We start from the raw sequence: 19,820 nt of genomic DNA, 5'->3' as shown, positions 1-19,820 counted from the left end.
ACACCCACACCCGGTGACCCCGTTCCTGCTGCAGTCCCGTCCTTTTGTAGAAGCTGCAGAATGGATTTTTCCGATTAATGGGAAGGAGCAGATCAGCTGAGGCAATCCAGATCCCCACCTGCACAGCCTCACAGCAGAGAGGAAGCGCAACGCCCGTGCCTGGGATGGGAGGAGGGGGCTGAGGGGTCCTGCAGATGGGGGCTGAGGAGCAACTGCTCACCGCTGTGTGCACTGCTCTGTTTGCAGCCGCAGCGCTGCCAAACGCTCGGGCTGAGCACCATCAGCAGAGACGAGGTGCTCTGTGCCTGGTGGCAAACTGCAGTGAGCACCACCTTTGGCATTTCTACATCAAGAGACACCAAACTTGCTGTTCTCCAAGTGTATTTAGTTCTGTCCAGGTTTGCACACCTGTCTGCACCCACGATTTCCCTTTTCTGCCTCTTGTCCCAGCCCCCAGCATGTGGCTGTGTCCCCCCCAGGCAGCGCTTGGCCTCGGCCACACCGCTCCCACGTACCCACCGGTGTGCAAAAGCCCCTTCCCGTGGGCTGCACCGCTGTGTGCCCTGCCCGTCCCTGATGGCGCAGAAAGCAGACGTCCATCGGGTGACATGGGGAAAGAATTGGGGTTAGGTGTGATCCGTGAAGAACAGCATGGGACAGAGGCACTGAGCATGGCCCCGCAGTGTCTGCTGAGGGCTGCCCGGTCCTGGAGGAGCTGCATCTCACGTGGCTGCATCTAAAGCTGCAGTGCGTTATTTCTGGCCTGTGCTGGAACATTTAAAATGGTGTCTGACTGATGTCAGCCATTAAAATCGTTGATAACAACTTCCAGTGTTCCTGGAAAAACCTGTCATGTTTCAACATGAAAATGACATTAAAAAGCACTGTCGTCCTGATGACCCAGAAAAACCCAACTAATTTTTTTTAACACATATATAACGGAAAAATACGCACCCTCTGTAACTGAACTGACCCGTGGAGGATGCACGTGGTGATACATTGCGTCCCCTGAAATGTCACTGCTCCACGTAACAGAAAAATAGGCCATCTTCAAAGAGCCCCATGCAGTTATTGGTGGAAAATACAGCCAAGCTCTTTTGGAAATCTCCAGGAGGGAAATTATTCAACAAGGAAAAACACGTGAGCAATGCTGAGCCATTACAGTGCTGCACAAACCCACCAAGCTACCCTTTGCACAGCAGGGGTGGCTTCGTTGATGTCTTTGGGTGCGTCCGGGCGCATCTGCTTTCGCCGCCTTGATGGCCGCGGAAGGAGCCCCTCCTCTGCCCAGGGCTGCACACTGAGGCCAGGTTCAGGTGACTTTGGGTTGGCACCAGGAGTCGTCGGGATTCAATTTTGACTTGCTTTATTCTGTAATTCATGTTCTGTTGGAGCCTGAATCCATACAAGTGTTAGTCTTTCTTTCTTTTTCATGCAAAAAGTCTTCAGCAACCCTATTATTGGATTCACTGGCCGGCAGGCCGACGTTCTGACCACACACACTGCATCCCTGCTGGCTGAGCCCTGTGCCGGGCTGTGTTCCTCTGTGGACCGAGGAAGCCCCTTGCAGCCCATCCAAGGACACCCGCACAAAACTTCCCATCCCACCTGCATTTTTCTTTAATTATTTACTGCCTTAGTTATAAATTAGAGATGGATGGTAGCCCCCAGGGCTCTCTGTTGGATGTAGTCCTTACTAACGAATTTCAAGGATTTTTTGTTGCATGGGGCAATTTTTGGCAAAAGAACCATGGATTTAACGCTCACGGTTTGACACATGTTCCTCCCTGCCTGCAAAGGGAGGAGCAGGGAATCTGCTACTCACCTGCCTTACCTTTGCCACCTTTTTCTTTCACAGCGGAAGAAAACTGCTGGTGATTCTAGTTCACTTTTAGCTTACAAGTTTCAAGATGACCCCTACTCACAAAGGCATCATGCCTTCCCTGTAGATGTCCATTACAGCAACGTGCCCAGAATTCTTACGCAGCCATTCAGTAAAATTAAATACACTTATAGCGCCTTTTTCTCACACAAAGCATCCCATAATAGGAACTGTGCTGTTTGGCTCATTACTCCCACTTTGACATTAACGCAGCACCAGCCCAGGCATGCTGCAGCCCCAGTCTGGCTGCTGGGAGGGAAGCGGTCGCGCCGGCACTACCCTGGGCTCCAGCAGCGCGCCCGCCCCTGTGCCACGCCGCTTCCCCCCGACACGGACCCTGCACGGCACAAGCGGGGACATTGAGACGAGAGCTTTTGCTCATTTTTTTTTTTTTAATGTATCACAATGAGCAGGAAACATACGTGATGAAATATTTCCAAAGGAGTATATTCAATTACCATCTACAGTCAACTCAACTATGACAACAAAGTCTTTTGTGACAAATTTTTTCAAAGTTTTGAAAGTTCCATGTGGTTTCTGTTTCTGTTAGTCTCCATGAATTTTGGTACAGTTTGAGATCAGCATTGTTACAGTAACAAAAAAAGCTAACAAGACTACATTATAGAAAAACACCAAGAACATCATTTTTGGTTTCACTTGCTCTATTTTTTGTACATTGCAAAGGCTGTTCATACCCCTCTTCACCTCATTTATGCTTTCTGTTCTACCCAAACTCACCCCCCAAAATAAAACCAAAATAAAATAGTCAAAGCTTTGTGTTTCACAGTGGGCAGTATCAGCTCCAACCAACCAACCAACCAACCAACCAACCAACCAACCAACCAACCAACCACCAACCAACCAACCAACCAACCACCAACCAACCAACCAACCAACCACCAACCAACCACCAACCAACCACCAACCAGCCAACCAACCAACCATCAACCGACCGACCAACCCTATTTCTGCTTCTATTTAAAAGTTTAATTTTTGTTTTCTAAAGCAAAATATATTTCTATGAACACTGGGTGCGCTGGCGGTGCCGGTGCCTCCCTCGCCTGCTCGCGCCCCACCTGCCCCATGAGCACAGGTGGCCCCAACACGCGCCTTTCACCTTACTTTATTCTCAGTTGTATGAAACTTTGGCCATCTTCACTACTTAAAAAAACAGCTTTTTATTAAAAATAAAACAGAAACCCGCTCAATGCTAAGTTTAAAATCTTCTCCCCACGCCTCGCTCTCCCCGCTCCCGGATGAAGGAGATGGGCAGATGGAGGGCACGCTCGGGGCAGATGGATGCGGCCCCACCACGCGCCCACCCCGCTGTGTCCCATGGGCAGCGGTGGCGGTGCATGACCACGGTGTAGGGGGCCATGGATGGGTCCCGCGGCCGCATCGTAGCGAGGGGAGGAGGCAGCCTCGCACTGAAAGTCTCTAGAAACATTTACAAAAAATACAAGGAAATGAATTTATAAAACCTTTTAGTGGGTGGGAAGGAGGAGGGGGAAGGAGGAGAGGGAAATTGCACTATGACCAAGCAATATAATAATAATAAAAAAAACACAACAAAAACCAACAAAGAAACCAACAAAACCAAAGGGTTTCAAAGAGACCTCTCAGAACTTGACAGATAAAGCTAGTGTTAAATTGTCAACTCGTATCACAGAATCAAAAACAAACAAAAAACTTCTATATGGTACAGACAGAGTAACATACAACAGTTAAATGGCAAAAAATATATATATATATATTTCATAGAATTACAAACAAGATAAAATAATGGAAAACCAAAACTGTACAACTTTAGAATTTAAAAAATGTTCATCTCAAACACGGGGAGAAATACAAGAACTTCTGTTAAAAGAAAACAGTTTTGTTAAAACAGCGAATGCGCTTCGTGTTCTCGTTTCTGTTTCGACACCTTATGCTACAGCTGATACTGGTAGGAACATCGGATGGACTCTCTTTAGTATCGTCTACTTAAAAAACAATTAAAAAAAGAATTTGCACTGTGCATTAGCCTAGTTAGAAATATGTACAACAGTTCAGGATCTCGTCTTCCATCAAACTAAAACCAAAAATCCATAAAAACAAAGCAGTCCCGCTAAGAAATGAAACCCACGTTTGTCTCTCGGGGCGCTGCGGTCCCTCGCGGCGACGACACACGGCCTCGGTGCTGGGGAGCCCGGGGCGGCAGGAGGAGCCCGCGTTCACAGTTATCCAAGTTCCCTTTGAAGCAGGAGGAGGATGAGGATGGCAGGGAAAAGGCTCTTGCGCTTTCAGGGCAGAGGACACGGGGGAAAGGACATCGTTCCTGTTGACGTTTGGCTGCGCAAGTGGAACAGCAAGCATCCATCTGTCTCCAGGCTCTGCGCCTTAGCAGCACCAGCTTCAACTTTCCAAGTCCAGGCCGCAGGAGGGGGGGAGCGCGGCCGAGCACAGCGCTCGCACGCGGCCCCGCTGCCGCCCCGCGGCCCTCAGACGCGGCCGGGTCCTGGGGGTGCGCTGCGCGTCGTCCCTCTGCTTGCAGAAGAAGCACAGATAACAACCTGGGTACTTTTTTTTATTCTTTATTTAAACTTAGACTCGTTTGTTTAATCAGAAACAAATTCTCAAGTAAAAAGAATCCTTTTTGCTCATTCTGCACCAGTGGTGAAAGGGTATGTCTTTGGATTTTATTTAAAGCATGAATTTTCTTTAGAGAAAAAAATGTAACAAAACCTTGCTGTTTTTTAAAGAAGGAACAGAGCGCAGCCTAATTACACAAACAGAAACAAACGCGAACGGGTCGGGAACAGTCTTTGAAGCATTTACAAATGAGGAAAAGAAGAGGAAGAAAAAACAAAACCAAAAACCCAACAGGAAAATGGAAAATAAGTAAGAGATAAGTGCACGAGGGTAACAGACATAGGTAAATCGTATGTATTCGCCTTAAAAAGTTTCAAACCCCCAACAAAAAATATTCTGCAGGGGATCCTACTGACCCCCAAAACCCTTTGAACTTCTTTCTTTAGTTTTTATAAAATAATTATGCAACCACCCTCTAAGAAATGAAGGTAGCGACCATAAGTGGAAGAGTACAGGATGGGGGAAGTGGGGATAAAGGTACAAAGGGAGAGAAGCTTGGGCGAGTCAATGGATTGCAATCTACCTGGCTAGGAATGAACAAGACAACATCGAATGAGAAGCCGTCAGCTGGACCATACAAAAGCTAAATGTACACAAAAGGGTTTTTTCTTTTAAATCTACCATACTGCTTCAGTTCATTTCCAATGCAACAATCTACTCAACACCAAAAATGGTCATATCTATCATAAATACAGAAAGTCAGTTGTTTTAAAACTCATTTTTTAAGCTCCGAGTCCTCAACACTCTTTGTGTTTTGTTTTGTTTTGTTTTGTTTTTCTGAGAAGTGGGAGTGCTTAACTTTTCCCCTTGAAATTGGCTTCAGCAGAAAAGCTACCCTTAAAATCCCCGAAAAGCCAAAGCAGTTCACATTGTTTTGCTCTTGAATACTTTCTGCCCATTTTAAATTAACAAAAAAGAAAAAAGAAAAAAGAAAAAAAAAAAAAAGAAAAACAAATCCTTTTCTGGAACAAAAACAAAACCAAACCAAAAACCCCCAAACAAACAAAAAGAAATTATATATATATATATATATATATAAAACAATGATTCTGAAAACAGAACAAAGTGTGAGCGATTGACCTGAGAATAAAAAGACATTACATTTCTTTTTTCTTTTAGCAAGCCATTGGTATCTGAATGCTAAGATAGCAAGAAATTTAAAACTGTAACAAGGTGGGCTGCTTTCCCATACAGTGCATGCCGGCCTCTGCTGTGCTATCGACGTGGGGCGTTACTGAGAAGGGGCAATGTACACGGGTACAAGGGGCTTCCGCTGCGAGGACGCGACGGAGGCAGCACGGGCTCTCGTCTCCCAGACCAACAGTACCTTCAAACGGACAAATGTAACAGGATTTTCTTTTTTTCTTTTTTTTTTTTTCTTTTTTTTTTTTTCAGTTTTATTTTATTAAAAGGAAAGGAAAAAAGAAATGTAAAACCCACCGGCATCGTTATATGGGAAAACAACCCACGCTTTTTCTTTTTTTCTTTTTTCTTTTTTTGGTTAGAAGCTTTGGAATTGCAGTTAGTCTATTTTTGAAATTGGTTTGTTATTAACTTTTTTTTTATTTAAATTCATTTTTATTGTTCATCTTCAAAGCTTACAATCTGAAGGTGTCCATTCCTACGCTAGCTAGACCACTGTCCTTAGGGCAGCCGGGCTCCCGGGGCCCCTCCGCCGGGCTCGCCGGTCCATCTGACTTTTGGCTAAGATCCGTGTCAGACTCCTCCGAATAGTCGTCTGTTGGCATCGAGGGCTGAACCCCTGAGGTGCTGCATGAACTTGAGGTAACCGTTGAAGATGAGGAGAGAGGAGGGAAGGGCGGCGGCGGCGGCTTCCCCGGCGGGGCGCGGGGGGCGGCCGGGGGCCAGGGCTTTCTGGAGGCGTGGGGGGAAGCCGGGGGGGGCCGGGGGGGCGGGGGGCTGTCGTTTGAGTGAGCGGCCGACTGCGAGGTAGATGCGGTGCTGGGGTCGGGGGGGCAGGCAGAGTGAGGTAATAGACTGGGGTGCTCTTTGGCGTTTCTTGCTGCTCTTGTGATTGTTCGGTGTTTGTGCGGGGCTGACTCGAGATGCTGACTGAGGGCTTCGTCCCCACACACCGTGCTCTCGCACGCCACGCACTGGTACGAGCCGCTGCCCTGGCTGCTGCCGGTGGGCACGTGAAGCACCATCTCCTGCAGGTTCGCCACGGACTGGCCGAAGAAGCAGAGGGACTTCAGGTGGTCGCTGGCCGCCTCCTGGTCGCCGAAGCCCGCCTGGCACTTGCGGCAGACCAGCTTGTACTGCACCTTCGGGACGATGAAGGGGTCGCAGAGGGAGTCCGCGCCCTTGCCTTCTGCTTCGGGCTCCTCGGGGGGGTTGGGCAGGAGGGGGGACACCTCGCGGGGTGCGTTCTTCTGCTCTTCTTGCTTGGGGGGTTCTTTGGCAGGGTCTTTGTCCGGGGTGGCGGCCCCCGCGGGGACGGGGGTTTGGCTTCCTTTGGGCTGCTGCGCTTTCTGCTGCTGTTGCTGCTGCTGCTGCTGCTGCTGTGCCTGCCGCTGCTGCTGCTGCAATGCCTCCTGCAGACTCTGCTGGTATTGCTGGTACTGCTGCAGCAGGGAGCCAGGGGACAGCCCCAGCAGCGCCTGCGACAGTGCAGGGCTGTATGGGAAGAGCCCCTCCATCCCATACATGGGCTGCAGGTACCCACTCTGCAGGGCGCCGGGGATCTGCGGGGCGTAGTAGGGGGAGAACCCGGGGACGAAGTAGGGCAGGAACTGGCTGGTCAGCAGCGTGGCGGGGTCGGAGCTCAGGGCGGCTTGCAGCGCCTGGAGCTGCGCCGGCTCCACCGCGTACTCCATGGTGGGCAGCGGGGCCGCAAGGGCACCCGCCGGAGCCTCCCCCTTCTCCTTCTTGGGACCTGGCAGGGGGTCCCCCTTCCCCTTGGGCGCCTTCTCCTTCTCTTTCGCCTTCTCGCCCTCCTTCTCCTTGCGTGGTGGCGGGGGCTGCTGCTGCGGCTGCGGCTGTGGCGTTGTCGCCGGTGGCTGCTGCGGGGCCATGGCCGTGCCCTGCGCCGGGGTGGGCGAGCTGAGCGCTGCCGGGGGCTGCTTATTTGGTAATCCAGAGGTGGGAAGGCCGGGCGAAGGGACGCTTGTGCTGGGCAGGCCCATCAGGTTGGGTTTGGGAGAAGTTAAAGCTGCAAGAGGGAGGAGAGAGAGGTGAGGAGCCGCTCGGCACAGGCGGGCAGCAAGCGGCCAGTGGTGGTCCCGGGCCACAGGTGCAGCCCCTTCCCCACGTGGGGCAGTACCAGCCGGGCCCTGGTGAGCTCGTAGTGCCGCATGCCCCCGCTGCCTGGCTGTGCTCACGGCCTTACACCTGCCACCATGTCGCGCACAGCCACGGACGCCCAATGGCTGCCCAGCATCGGGCCCAGAGTAGGATCGGTCACTAGCACTGGAGTAACTAAATACTTAAAACGCAGGCTGCCTGCTGCCCTTCCGCAACCTGTGGCGCTTCTTGCTTTGCTGCTGGACAAAATGGAGTGCTCTGCAGTTGGAAATGGTGTTCAGGAGCCCCTTCCTAGGAAGAGCAGCCATGCTTAGCCCTCAGACGCTCAGACCGCCTCTTTGGAGAGGATGGAAGGATGGACGGATGGATGGACAGGCATCTGCCACCACCCACTGCAGGGGAGCCCCCACGCTCAGATTGATCTTTCAGGAGCTGACTGCAGCTCCCTCCTGACCGGCAGCTCAGCCCACATCTACAATCTCTCTTTCCCTAAGAGGCAGAAGGCAGAGCCATACCCAAGCAGTCTCAGTCAGGGGCAGCTGAGTGTGTTTGGTGAGGGAGTGATGGGGATGCACAGGAGGGCTGAAGAGGAGCATGGGGGCAGCTGAAGGGTGCAAAGAGATTTGGAGACAGGCTGCAGGATGAGAGCTCGAACTGAGCACTGGGCAGCTGGGGCAGGGCACTGGCAGTGGGCTGTGGGGATGTGGCTCCTGCAGCAGCAGCTGGGTGTCCCCAGGATGCCTGTCCCCATTCCCTGCGAGCTCGCTTTCCCTTCCTGCATCCGGGAGGAGGGCAGCCCACCGTGTGAGAGCGGGAGCAGCCAACCAGAGAACACCACCTTTACAAACATGGGTCAGTCATTCACCGCCCGCTCCAGGGGGCCTCGTCTGAGCATGGTGCCTGGACCACATGACCTCCAGAAGCCCCTTCCAACCCAGACTGTTCTGTAATTATATAAACGAAGGGAAGAAAAAATCTCCCCACTTCACGGGCAGCTGAGCAGAGGCACAAACCCTGAAGAAACAGCTCAGACCACGCAATGCACCTGGCTTTCCTGAGTAGCTTCAGCCAAACTTTCTGAGCTGTTGTCCCCTGCATAATGGAGCTGTTCCAGTCCCCAGGCTTGTTCTCATCAGATGAAAACTTTGTTCCTTTCAGCTTACAACTACGGGAGCCATGGAATGGATTAAACAACTTTGAAAGGACCATTTCCCACAGTAAATTAGAAGTTGCTTGACTCTGGCTTAGTTTTTTTTGTTTGTTTTTTTTCCCCCTGAATGACACAGACACAGGAAGGTCCTGATTAGACAGCACCCTGAGAGGGTGGACTTAGGAAACCAAACCAAGTCCTTGTCCTCTTCCACACTTTCCCTTTCAGCTTCTGGCAAAAATAAAAAAAAACTCTAAGCACTGTGAGCACCAGCAAAATGCAAACACAGAAGGTGCATCACTACCATGAAGGGACACACAGGCTGACAGCAGCAGATAAACAGTGCAAGGTAAGGATGGCTTCAAAGGAAACCTATAGCTCCGGGTTTTCTCTTATTGAACACTTCCCTACTGCATTAGCTTGTCTGGCAGATAAAGCTGGAGACAGAAGGAACCAGAACGGAACCATTTACTGTAAGTGCAGACTACAGTTTCCAATTCCTCAGAAATCTGAAAAACAGTTATTTTGGTCCTGACCCCTCTGAAATTCCACAGTGATTAACAGCTGATGCCATGGACAGGTCCTTTTCTCACACCTGCACTAAATGGGTGTTCCTCTGGCCACACATGCAAACAGAAGGGAAGTGCTGTGCCACGTGGCCCTAGTACTGGCACTGCCAATCCTGTTACAATCTCCACAGATTACAGAGCCCTGGTCACGGTAACTGAACTGGGCTGAACGGGCACGGAAGGCAATCTGTCCTAGTTGGGTGGCGTTCATGAACCACAAACTCCTGACTGAACCCCACCCTTCTGTAAGAGGCTCTGTGCACACGACCTCCATGTTATTTCAAAGTTTGTTGGGAGTTCATGCATCTCCCTGGGGCAAGAACATCTTGTTCTGGGGGCAGTTACAAGCACTGTAATGCTTCCTCAAGGAGATGGATGAACGCTGGAATGCGAGGTCTGCCAGTCCTCCCAGCAGCACCAGCGCAGCTCCCGGGATTGATTTCTGCTCTCACAGCTGATGGCAGTTGGGGCCACAGGAGCACGGCTCTGAAGGACTGATGCATTAGTCACATCCACTGCAGTCGGTGAATGCACTCCCAGAAAGGAACGCTTTGTGCAGGAAGTCCCTCAGTGCCATTAGGAGAAAACAAAAATAAAACAAAGCTCCAGTTTTCTCACAGGCACAGCCCTGTACGGTCAATGACTCCACAGCCAGGAACTGGCTGCAGGATCCCACCCCTGCTGCAAAACCCTTCTGCAAAATCCATCCTTTCATTATCACACTTTCAGTCCTTAGAGCCGCAGCACTGGGAAACAGCGACGGCTGCACAGCAACTCCTGCTTTAGGTTCTGCCATTCAGGGGGAGAGGGCAGGAGAGAAGAAGGTGCCGTTCTGGGGCACAGCGGCAGCCTGGAGTGCTGCTGGGGGCAGCGCAGCCGCAGGGCACTGCTGTGCACATGGCTGGGTGCAGGCAGCAAACCCAGCTGCTGCCAGGCTGCTTCGGCCCGTGAGCAGCACAAAAGGGATCTGCACACAGATGGGGCTGCAGCCAACAGTTCACCTGAGCTTCAGCTGCCCCATTTATCCTGATGGGGACTTCAACCAGCATCACTGATCCTGAGCACCAGGCAGTGGCACCCACAGCCCCACCAGCCCTGCTGCCAGCAGGGAGCTGACACGGGGGTCCTGTGGAGCTGGGGCAGAGTGCAGACCTGCACAGTGGGACTGCAGTGCACTGTGTGCTCCTCCGCCTTCTGGGTGCTGAGCCCTGCACTGCTGCCTGCACAACTGCGCTGCAGGAGCCCCTCACACCACGGTGCTCTGCAACACTGCGCAGAACAACAGGAATTTCTGCTTCTCATAACACGGCAAAGGAACAGCCTCCTCTCAGCATCACAGGTTGGCAGCTAGGGGGGACACAGAGGTGTCCAAAACCCATCTGCACGACACCCTGCTGCAAGTAGTTCATTTATCCCTGGTGTCATCCATGTGCTGTTGCACTCATCCACAGGCTTTGGAAAGCCACATGCAGATCTGGCCTCCTGCACAAACAGGAGGGGACAAACCCACGTCCCTCTGCAGAGGACAGCCTGGGGAAGGAAGCCAGCAGCAAGGTTCAGTGGTGACTGAAGCAAAGCCCTCCAAAAACCTGCACTGCTCTTGATGCTGTATTGAGACAATAGCGACTCATAAAGATCTGAAGTGAGCCTCCACACTGCAGCCTCACAGGTTTCAGATAAGGATGCATTATGGAGAGATGCCATTGAAACGGACGTTCCCTAACTGAACAGCCCCACGAGGTTCGAGCACGGGAGCAGCAGCCAATTCATAATGTTCCTGGATGCACAGCCTTATCTGCTGCGACAGGCTCTGAGCAGAGATGGCCTGACCTTTGGAGCTTTATCTAAAGGCCACGAATAGTCTGTTTGACTTTCTAAATAGCTCAGTCCTGTCTAGGCAGTCACTGATTGCTTTTAACATTCATAGTATGTAGCCCCATCTCCCCAGGACACATCCTGGTCTTTGGAGAAAAATAAAGGCAGCAATATATATTGAAAAGCAAAAAAGTAATTTTAGATCTTATTATAAATTTGGGGTACTAAGTAAACAGTGCAGAGGTGATCTGAGACAGCCTGACAATATGATCTGCCAAAGAGATTGTCTTGGCCTACTTCTGGCCACTGAACTGAGATCCTCTGCAAGAACAAGAACAGCACAAAAATATCCTGGCACACAATGATCCCTTCAGGCACACGCATAAGACCAGGCTCAAGGCACAGCAACGGGCAGCAGCCCCAGACAGAATAGCTCACAGCAACTCTTTTTAACATGGCTTAATTACAATGGACAGTTCTGCACCCACAGTTAGGAACTGTTTTATCTCTTCATGGGGATGGAGGGAGTTCTTTAACTATGCAAAAAGCCTCGTGGAGAACCTAGCTCCTGACAGAAAGCCCTTCCAGATAAACTCACTCTGATCTCTTCTGCTTCTGACATGAACACTGGGAACCAGACTACAAGGTAATCCCTTCTGCTGCTCGAGTAGAGGGAAGGATCACGGCTCCAAGAGAGCAGATCATCTTTGGAAAGGCCAGAACCCGACAGATGCAGTGACTGCACATTTTCCATTTGTCAGCAGAAAATATTTTGGAGATGAACAGTGATGAAGGAAAAGGTGAACAAAAGCACTTCCAAGGGGAGAGAAGGTTGCCTGTTTTACGTTATGGGTCTCTGGTGCTTTTTTTAGGATGTTACACCCAGTGTCAGTGTACCAGCATAGTAAATGTAGGCTCTGGTGATGTTACAGTGAGCATCTCTACAACATAACTGCTGGTACCAGCCACTATCCTTTTGTCTAAGTCTTTGATTTGCTTATCCAAAGATTTACCTCCTGGATGACAAAGAAGACATTCATTAATTTTACACCATTGTTTTACGCAGCAGCATCAGCATTCAGTTCCTCAATCTGTTGAAACTGGAACTGAAGAGATGGCCTGCTGACAAAAAGCATCAGAAAGTCTTTTTGGAGACTGATACCACTCCAGTTTCTGATTAGGAAGCCAGGAAGATGCTTAGATCGTACTCAGACTTTATAGCATGAACTATAATTCATCATTAGCCTCATCATTAGTACAGTAAGAGAAAGTTATTGTTTCTGGATGCTGTCTAATGGCATTCGATCCATACCACTGCAGTTCAGAAAACAAAGGTACATGCTGGTATATGTGGTGTAATGGCCCTTCCAGCCTGAGACAGGCTCAGCCTGTTGCTGAGACAAAATGCAGGAATCACTCCTTTGCATATCTGTGCAAACAGAGCAGCCCTGGTGAAAGGTGACTCGAATAGGGATCATCAGAAGCAAGCAGAGAAGTCTGCCGTGGGAAAGCAGGTCTGCTACAGAACATCAGTCCCACCATCACGAGTTGCAATTCAGATGCAGGCACATCCTTGGGATGATACTGATGCAGCAGGGGTAGAAGGTGGCCCCTGGATCAAGTTTTTGAGATCTACTCTACTGAACACTACTTCCCACTTGCAGTATTTGCTATGTATCATGTACTTTCCACCCCTCCCTCAGGTACAAGATAAAACTGCATCCTGAAAAAACAAAGTCCAGCAACTGGAACTAGGCCATCCAAACAAGTAGGCCAAATTTCATTTTGCAGTTAAGAAAAACCTTATTAAAATACAAAGCAGATTTATCACGTGACTTCACCGTTGTTGGCTAAGAAGGTATTTGCTGGTGGTACCCAGCCCGTAGCTCAGAAAACAAGCCACTGCCCCATTGGGGTTTGTCCCAGAGGTCACTTTGACGACATTACAACAAAATAGTACAGATTCTGTTACCATTGCTGCCAGGTACATCACATCCTCCCAGTAAGCAGTTCAGAATTACTGAAAACTTGGGATAGCATTACATAAACTGAATTTAATATCAAAAGGAAAGATATAATGAACAATGCACTCAGCACATTTAGTTCTTCTCATGTTCTATTTGATAAATCCTCTATTTTCACTTTCCTTGAAGGTGTGTCAGAATTATTATTCTTTCCTAATGAAACGGATACGCAGCACGTCTGGATTTTGCTCTATTTCAGATTTTGCTATCAAACCTGAATTCGGGAATTAAAGATAAAATATCTGTTGCTTATCTGCCATCATGTAAACATGCCTGACTAAAGGGCCATGCACCCTCTTATCAGTCATTCTGAAAGGAACATCCAGCTGTGCCAAAGATGCATCAAGTTAATCTGTGTCTCTGAGCAGTGTGATAATATCCATACCCACCTGTGTTGGATGGAGTGAAGCCTGGTAAGGATGGGCTGTTGAGGCCTGGGAGCAAGACTGGAGGGATGCCCTGTAGTGCTGGGTATGCAGCAGGAAGGTTAAGAGCTTGCAGAGGGGTGTTATCGAACATGCCCTGCTGTTGAGCTGCCAGACCAAGAACCTCATTGGCTTTTTTGATCCGGTCCAGCTCCTGCTGAGCCATCAACTGACGTACAGTAGCTGGGTCAAAATACTCCTTTTCCTTATCCAACTGGCTTCCAATGGTTTCTTTAACTTTGGAGATATGCTGTTGAGAGAAGATATGGTCACGTACAGACAGTCGAGCGCTGTACTTGATGCCACACAAAGTGCACTCTGTTTTGGGTCCCTCATAACTTGTTTGGTTAATACCAAAATGCTTGGCCATGCTGAGTTTGGACTTCTTCTCTTTTGCCCTAGCATTCTGGAACCAGACCTGAACAACTCTCTTTGGCAGTCCAATGTCATTGCCCAGGACCTCACACTCCAGCATGGTAGGTGTCCTGTAGTCATTAAAGCATGACTTAAGAACTTTTAGCTGGAGATTAGTCATCTGAGTGCGAAAGCGTTTCTGTCCGGGCCGATCCCCGCTCTCCCCAGATTTGCTGGCTGAACCACTTGCACCAGGGCTGGGTGAGCAGGGATCCGCAAGGCTGGATGTTTCACTATAGTCCACAGTACCTTCATTATCGTACTCTTTGCTGTAAAAGCTGGGAGCTGGGCTGACCAGGCCAGAAGACAGCCGATCTTCGTATTCAGACATTGCTATCATGGCAGCTTTTGTAAGACCTTCGCTGGGTCCTGATGTCGATTTGGTTTCAGTTGCGATCCCTGTTGCGCTATCATTGTCTGCATTCCCTTCGTCTCCTGTTGTAGTGTCTGTGATTGCAGTGTTGACAGAAGAGCAGTCATCGTTGTCCAGCTTTGCTTGGTCAAAGCTCAGGTTGACCGAGGACATGGAGGGACTCTCAAAGTCCTCTATCCCTTCCACCTTGATAGAGGATGGACTCAGCAGAGTTCGAGGTGACAGTTCCATGCTCTTGTTCACAGGGGAGAGAGGAACACTCTGACCATCACTGCTAGTTGGTGGCACGTGGGAAAAACTCGCTCCGTCAAAGATGTCTCCCTTCATCTGGAGTCCCCCATCGCAATCTAAGAGCATAGCAGACAATGTCAAGTTATATCCAGCTCTCTTGGCCTCGTGCCAGTGGCGAGATCGGATGTGAGCTTCAAGAGCGGTCTTTGCTTTAAAGAGAGCTCGGCAGAACGGACACCGTCTGTGGGCTTGGGCAGGCCCCACAGCTCTGAACTGCCCCTTCCTTTCCCGCGCACGGGTGTTCTGAAACCAGACTTGCACCACACGTTTCTTCAAGCCGACTTCGTGTGCAATGTGATCCAGCATTTTCCGTGTTGGGTTGGAGTCAAGCAAGTATTTCTGATAAAGAATTTCCAGCTGCTCTGGGGTAATCGTTGTTCTTAGACGCTTATCCCTTTGTGGTTCTTCTCCTCCAGTCCCGCTGTCATTTTCTCCGGGGCTCGCACTGGCCTTCTCCTCCAGCTTTCTCTTCAACGTGTTCATTGTGGATGTTGGTGTCGATGGCGAAGTAGCTGAACTTGCTGAAATCTGTGGTAATGTTCCAGACAGCAGCTGGCTCGCAAGTAGTGGATTACTGGGATCAAAAAGCATGAAAGGCATATCCAGCGTCCTGTCCAGGAATGGAGGGTGGATAAACTGGTTTTGTGCACTCAAAAAATGAAGCTGCTGATGCTCCTGCCAATGCTCAAAGGAAGGAAATGCCAGCTTACACTGGTCACACTGGTACGGGATTAGCTGTGGAGGTAGGTTTGCCAGCTGTTGAGGGGTGGATGTGTGGATAGGTTTGAGGGAGAGATGTGACAGCTGAGACGGACTTGGGCTTGACTGCGACAAGGAACACTGAGGGGGCTGAGGAGGCGGAGGTGGCTGTTGAAGTGAAGAGGGGGAGGATAACTGTGAAGTCTTTTGGTGTGCTGAACTTGTCTTCTGTTCTCCTTGGTCCTGTTGCTGTTGAGACTCTTGCTTTGGTTGCACTTGCTTCTCTTGAGTTTGGTTTTGCTGTGTACTTGGAGGTTCAGACTGCTTTGGTTTCTCATCTGTAGCTTCTACTTTAGAACTATAGGTGGAGGAATCATCTGCCTCTGCTGTGAGCTGCAGAAAAGCAGAGGAGGTTGCATTAGCTGAAGATGTAGGCGTGCTGTAAGCTTGCGAGGGCATGGGTGTGCTGCAGGAGGAACTGGTTGGAGTCAAAAGCTCCATTGCATCCATAGAGTCTTCATTCTGGCTATCATCCTGTCCATCCTCATCCTCATCTTTGTAACAAAGTTTTTTCTGGTGTTTAATGAGATCAAAAATGCGCTGAAAGACTAGGCTGCACTTCTTGCACTGGTAATTCAAGTTGCTCGTTCTGATGTATCTGTCGTTCGTAAGCTCCCGCCGTTCCCCATCTTTGCCTTCTCCCTGATTCTCGTAGTTTTTCCTCGCTTTCTGACGGGCATTCTGAAACCACACCACTATGACGCGTGTTGGGAGGTTGAGCAAGTTAGACAGCTGCTCAAATTCATCATCCTTTGGATAAGCATTGGCATCAAAGAAGTCTTGCAGGACTCTGAGTTGGTAGTCAGTAAAGCGTGTCCGGGAGGACCGTTTGCTTCCCCAGTACTCCTGCTTTTGAGGTTCTGGAGAAGGAGGCCGTGAGTCTATCTTCAGTTCTTCCAGGCTGGTAATGGGAGGATTACTGAAGTTGTACGGGGAATCCTTGTTGCGCTGGCGTTCTTTGAAAAGCGTATTTCTGAACCAGTGCTTGATCACTTTCTGGGGCAATCCGGATTTGTCTGCCATCTCTTTGATCTGTTCCTCACTTGGGGAATTATTAATATCAAAATACTGCCTAAGGACTCTGAGTTGGTCGTCGGTGATTCGTGTCCGTGGCCTCTTGTTCTGCTGCTGCTGGAGAAGGCTTGGGTTGAGCTGATGCTGGTATAACTGGGCCAAGTCGGTAGGCAGAGGGTCTACGGGACCAAGCTGGGGGGGCAGCTGAGCAGGCAACGTTTGTAGTGGCATGGTTTGCATCATCAGTGGTGAAAAGATGGGGAGCTCCATTGGCATGGAGAGCTGGGTGAGTGGCACAGATGGCTGGGCTGGTGCAATTGTAGGAGAGGTAATCGGTGGGGCAGAAGTAGGAATGGTAGGAGTAGAAGCTGGCTGAGGAGGTGCTGGAGGGAGTGGAGGTGGGGGTGGCGGAGGCGGTGGTGGTGGCTCTGGGGTCTGAGGCCGTAGTGGGTACAGTTTGTCATAGTGTTCTCGGTACTGTTTGGCAAACTTCTCTAACTGCTTAAAGGGAAAGTAATGTTGGTGAACATGCTCTTGGTGGCTCTTCAGGATGAGGATGTTTGAAAAGAATTTTCCACATGTATCACACTCCAGCTTTTCCAAGTTCTCACCTTGCTCTGTCTTCCCATTTTTCTTCTGCACCTTCTGCTTGTTCTCGTTATACTGAATGACAAGCTCAAAGCCAAAGTTTTCCAGCAAGGCTTTTGTGGCATTCCCTCTTGCGTCAGATGCAATACGTGGAGGCAGTAAGGAGGGCTCTGAACTGCTGCACGGTACAAAGTCCTTCTTGTCTTTGGGCTTTAAGTTATCAGGCAGAGATTCCTTAGACACTGCATTGGTGTCTCCCCTCTCCGCACTTTCCCGTGGGGTTTCTTTTTCCTTCTCCTTCACTACAGGTTTATTCTTCTTCTCTGGGTGCTGACTCTGCTGGATAAGGACAGAGTGAGGTTGTGACAAGGACAACTGACCTTGCTGCTGTTGAAGGAGCTGTGGATGGCTCTGCTGAGGGAGTTGAACCTGAGCCTTCAGGTCCTCCAGTAAAGTTGGACCTGTACCAGTCAGTGTCAGTGCACCACTGGTGACAGGCAAACTAACTTCTGGGTTGAGCTGGAACTCAGCACTGGGAATGTAGAAAGGAAATAAAAGATGCTGCTGTTGTTGAAGCTGCAGAAGGGTCTCAGTGGTCATTGGAAAGTGTGGCAAAAGTCCTGGATTGAAGAGCTGAGACTGCAGGAGAGCAGCCTGTTGCTGCAGTTCCTGCTGCAGGTGGGCCTGGACTTGGGCCTGTGCCTGTGCCAAGGTCTGAGCTTGCTGCTGCTGCTGCTGCTGCTGCTGTTGCTGCTGCTGCTGCTGCCTGGAGGCAATCATGTCTGCCAGCTTCTTCCGGTTTACCTCTTTGGGCTCAGAAGGGGAGGAGATATTAGTGCTAATGGGGTTACCTATGGGAGGAATTCCCACAGTGTCACTGGGCACCTGATTGAGCAGGCTGGGAATGGGAGCTGTGCCTGAATTACTCGTGTTGGTGGTTGTAAAAGCATTACTGTTGCTAGTGCTCACTGGACTTGGTGTAGAGGAACCCAAAGAGAGACTGCTGTTGCTGCTATTGCCAGCTCCATTACTGCTGCCACTGCCCCCAGCTGCCTCTAGCTTGGCTGCACGAGCCTTGGTCTGGTGCAGGACAGACCTCATGTGGATCTCCAAGGTAGAGCTCTGGCTGTAGGCCACGTTGCATGTGTTACACTTAAAGGGTTTGTTGTCAGGGCTACTGGTAGGTTCAGGCTGCCCAGTAGCAGACTCTTGGAGGGCTCGTTTCAGTTTATGCAGATGAGAAACTGAATTGTAATGAACCAGGAGAATGTTCTTTTGTGTGAAAGACTCCTTGCAGACCGTGCACTTGTAAGGGCGAGATGGATCTAGGAATTTCTCCATAGTGAAGTTAGGACCCTTCCTGAAGGGTAAGGCCCTTTTTGGTTCAGAGCCAGAATCCTCTTGTACGGACCCCGAATCACTCCCTGTCGGGCTCTGCTTATCTTCCAAGTCGCTCTCTTCCTCCTTATCTTCCTCAACTATTATAGTGTGGTCTTCTGCAAGTGAAGGATCACCCATAGCAAGGAGGTCTCCATTGACCAAAAGACCACCGTACAGCTGCTGAATGTCGGCCTCACTCAGCTCCAGGTGACTGGTTTCCAGGTGCTTCTTCAAGGCCTGGAAGGTTCGGAAGCTGCGCTGGCAGAGGCAGCACATCGTAGCTGCCCGGATCACATGGTATTGGGAATGGAGCTGCAGCTTCTCAATGGTTTTGAATGCCAAGCTGCACTGGTTACAGCGGTACTTGTAGACGTGGCGATCAGACACCGGCAGCTGGGGACGCTTGGCATGAACGTCATTGAAATGCGTCTGCAGGGCTGCCGAGCTCTTGAAAACCTGGTTGCATCCTTTCTTCCAGCAGAGGAAACCAGAGTCCTCCCTGGCAGAGCTCTGATCAGCTGCAGCAGGCTTGGGTTCACCACTGTGCTCTGCACCTTCTGATGGTAAAAGGCTCTTTCCTGAGTCCTCAGAGAGCTCTGTGAAAACAAAATCACAACAAAATTGGAAATTACATTGACGCATGAGGACTGTTGTTTTTTCCCCTCTCCAAGACTGATGGGTATTGCCAAAATTTCTCCTCTACCTTCATTCATTTCTTTTGATACCAGCCCATTATCTTCATCATGGCCCACTGAATAAGCCTAGAAAATTTACTTTCTTCCCACTCTGAATATCTGAAAATGATTCACACATATACATCTCCTTAGCGCATTTATCACCTTTAATTCTCCCTTTTAAGTGAAAGCCATCCAGCCACCGATCTGTTTTTGCTTTATTTCTTTGATGTCCTGACTAATTTCCAGTAAGAAGGTTTCCCCAACTGAGAATGGTATTTGAGTCATGCTCCTTTTAAAGCTAACACAGGAATGCAATTCAGGTACTATAGGCAGCAGCTCAAAAGTTGTTGTTTGAGGGTGGGAGAAGAAAGATGAAGCACTCGGTGCACTGCCTCTTTTCCGGGGTCTCACAGTACAGTTCTGCCAGAAAAGGCAGCGAGATACTGGTGGGTGCTGAAGAGGGGATCCCACTGCCTGCTGCAGCATTAGGTGTCCTGCCTGTATGAGCACTGTCCCACCAGCATCACTGCCTTGGTACTGACAGCCTAAAGGGAAGCAGTGGCT

General features: G+C 49.9%; 1 protein-coding gene across 2 annotated transcripts in view; it reads right to left on the bottom strand.

Annotated features, from left to right (window-relative positions):
- Positions 1-5,865: 5,865 nt before the first annotated feature.
- ZFHX3 (zinc finger homeobox 3) overlaps positions 5,866-19,820 on the bottom strand; it is a 135,514-nt gene continuing 121,559 nt past the window's right edge. For both annotated transcript variants that reach the window (XM_065745361.1, XM_065745362.1), the window contains 2 exons: positions 13,725-19,175; positions 5,866-7,685 (listed from right to left, as the gene is read on the bottom strand). In XM_065745361.1, the coding sequence (XP_065601433.1) occupies positions 6,112-7,685; positions 13,725-19,175 (7,025 nt within the window). In that variant the 3' untranslated portion in view covers positions 5,866-6,111. The remainder of the gene's footprint in view (positions 7,686-13,724; positions 19,176-19,820) is intronic.

The sequence above is a fragment of the Cyrtonyx montezumae genome, unplaced genomic scaffold, assembly GCF_038088225.1.
Source record: "Cyrtonyx montezumae isolate F1298 unplaced genomic scaffold, pur_monq_1.0 scaffold_35, whole genome shotgun sequence".
Lineage (NCBI taxonomy): Eukaryota > Metazoa > Chordata > Aves > Galliformes > Odontophoridae > Cyrtonyx > Cyrtonyx montezumae.
Note: the sequence above shows the minus strand (reverse complement) of the source record. Positions and strands in the feature narration are given on the sequence as shown.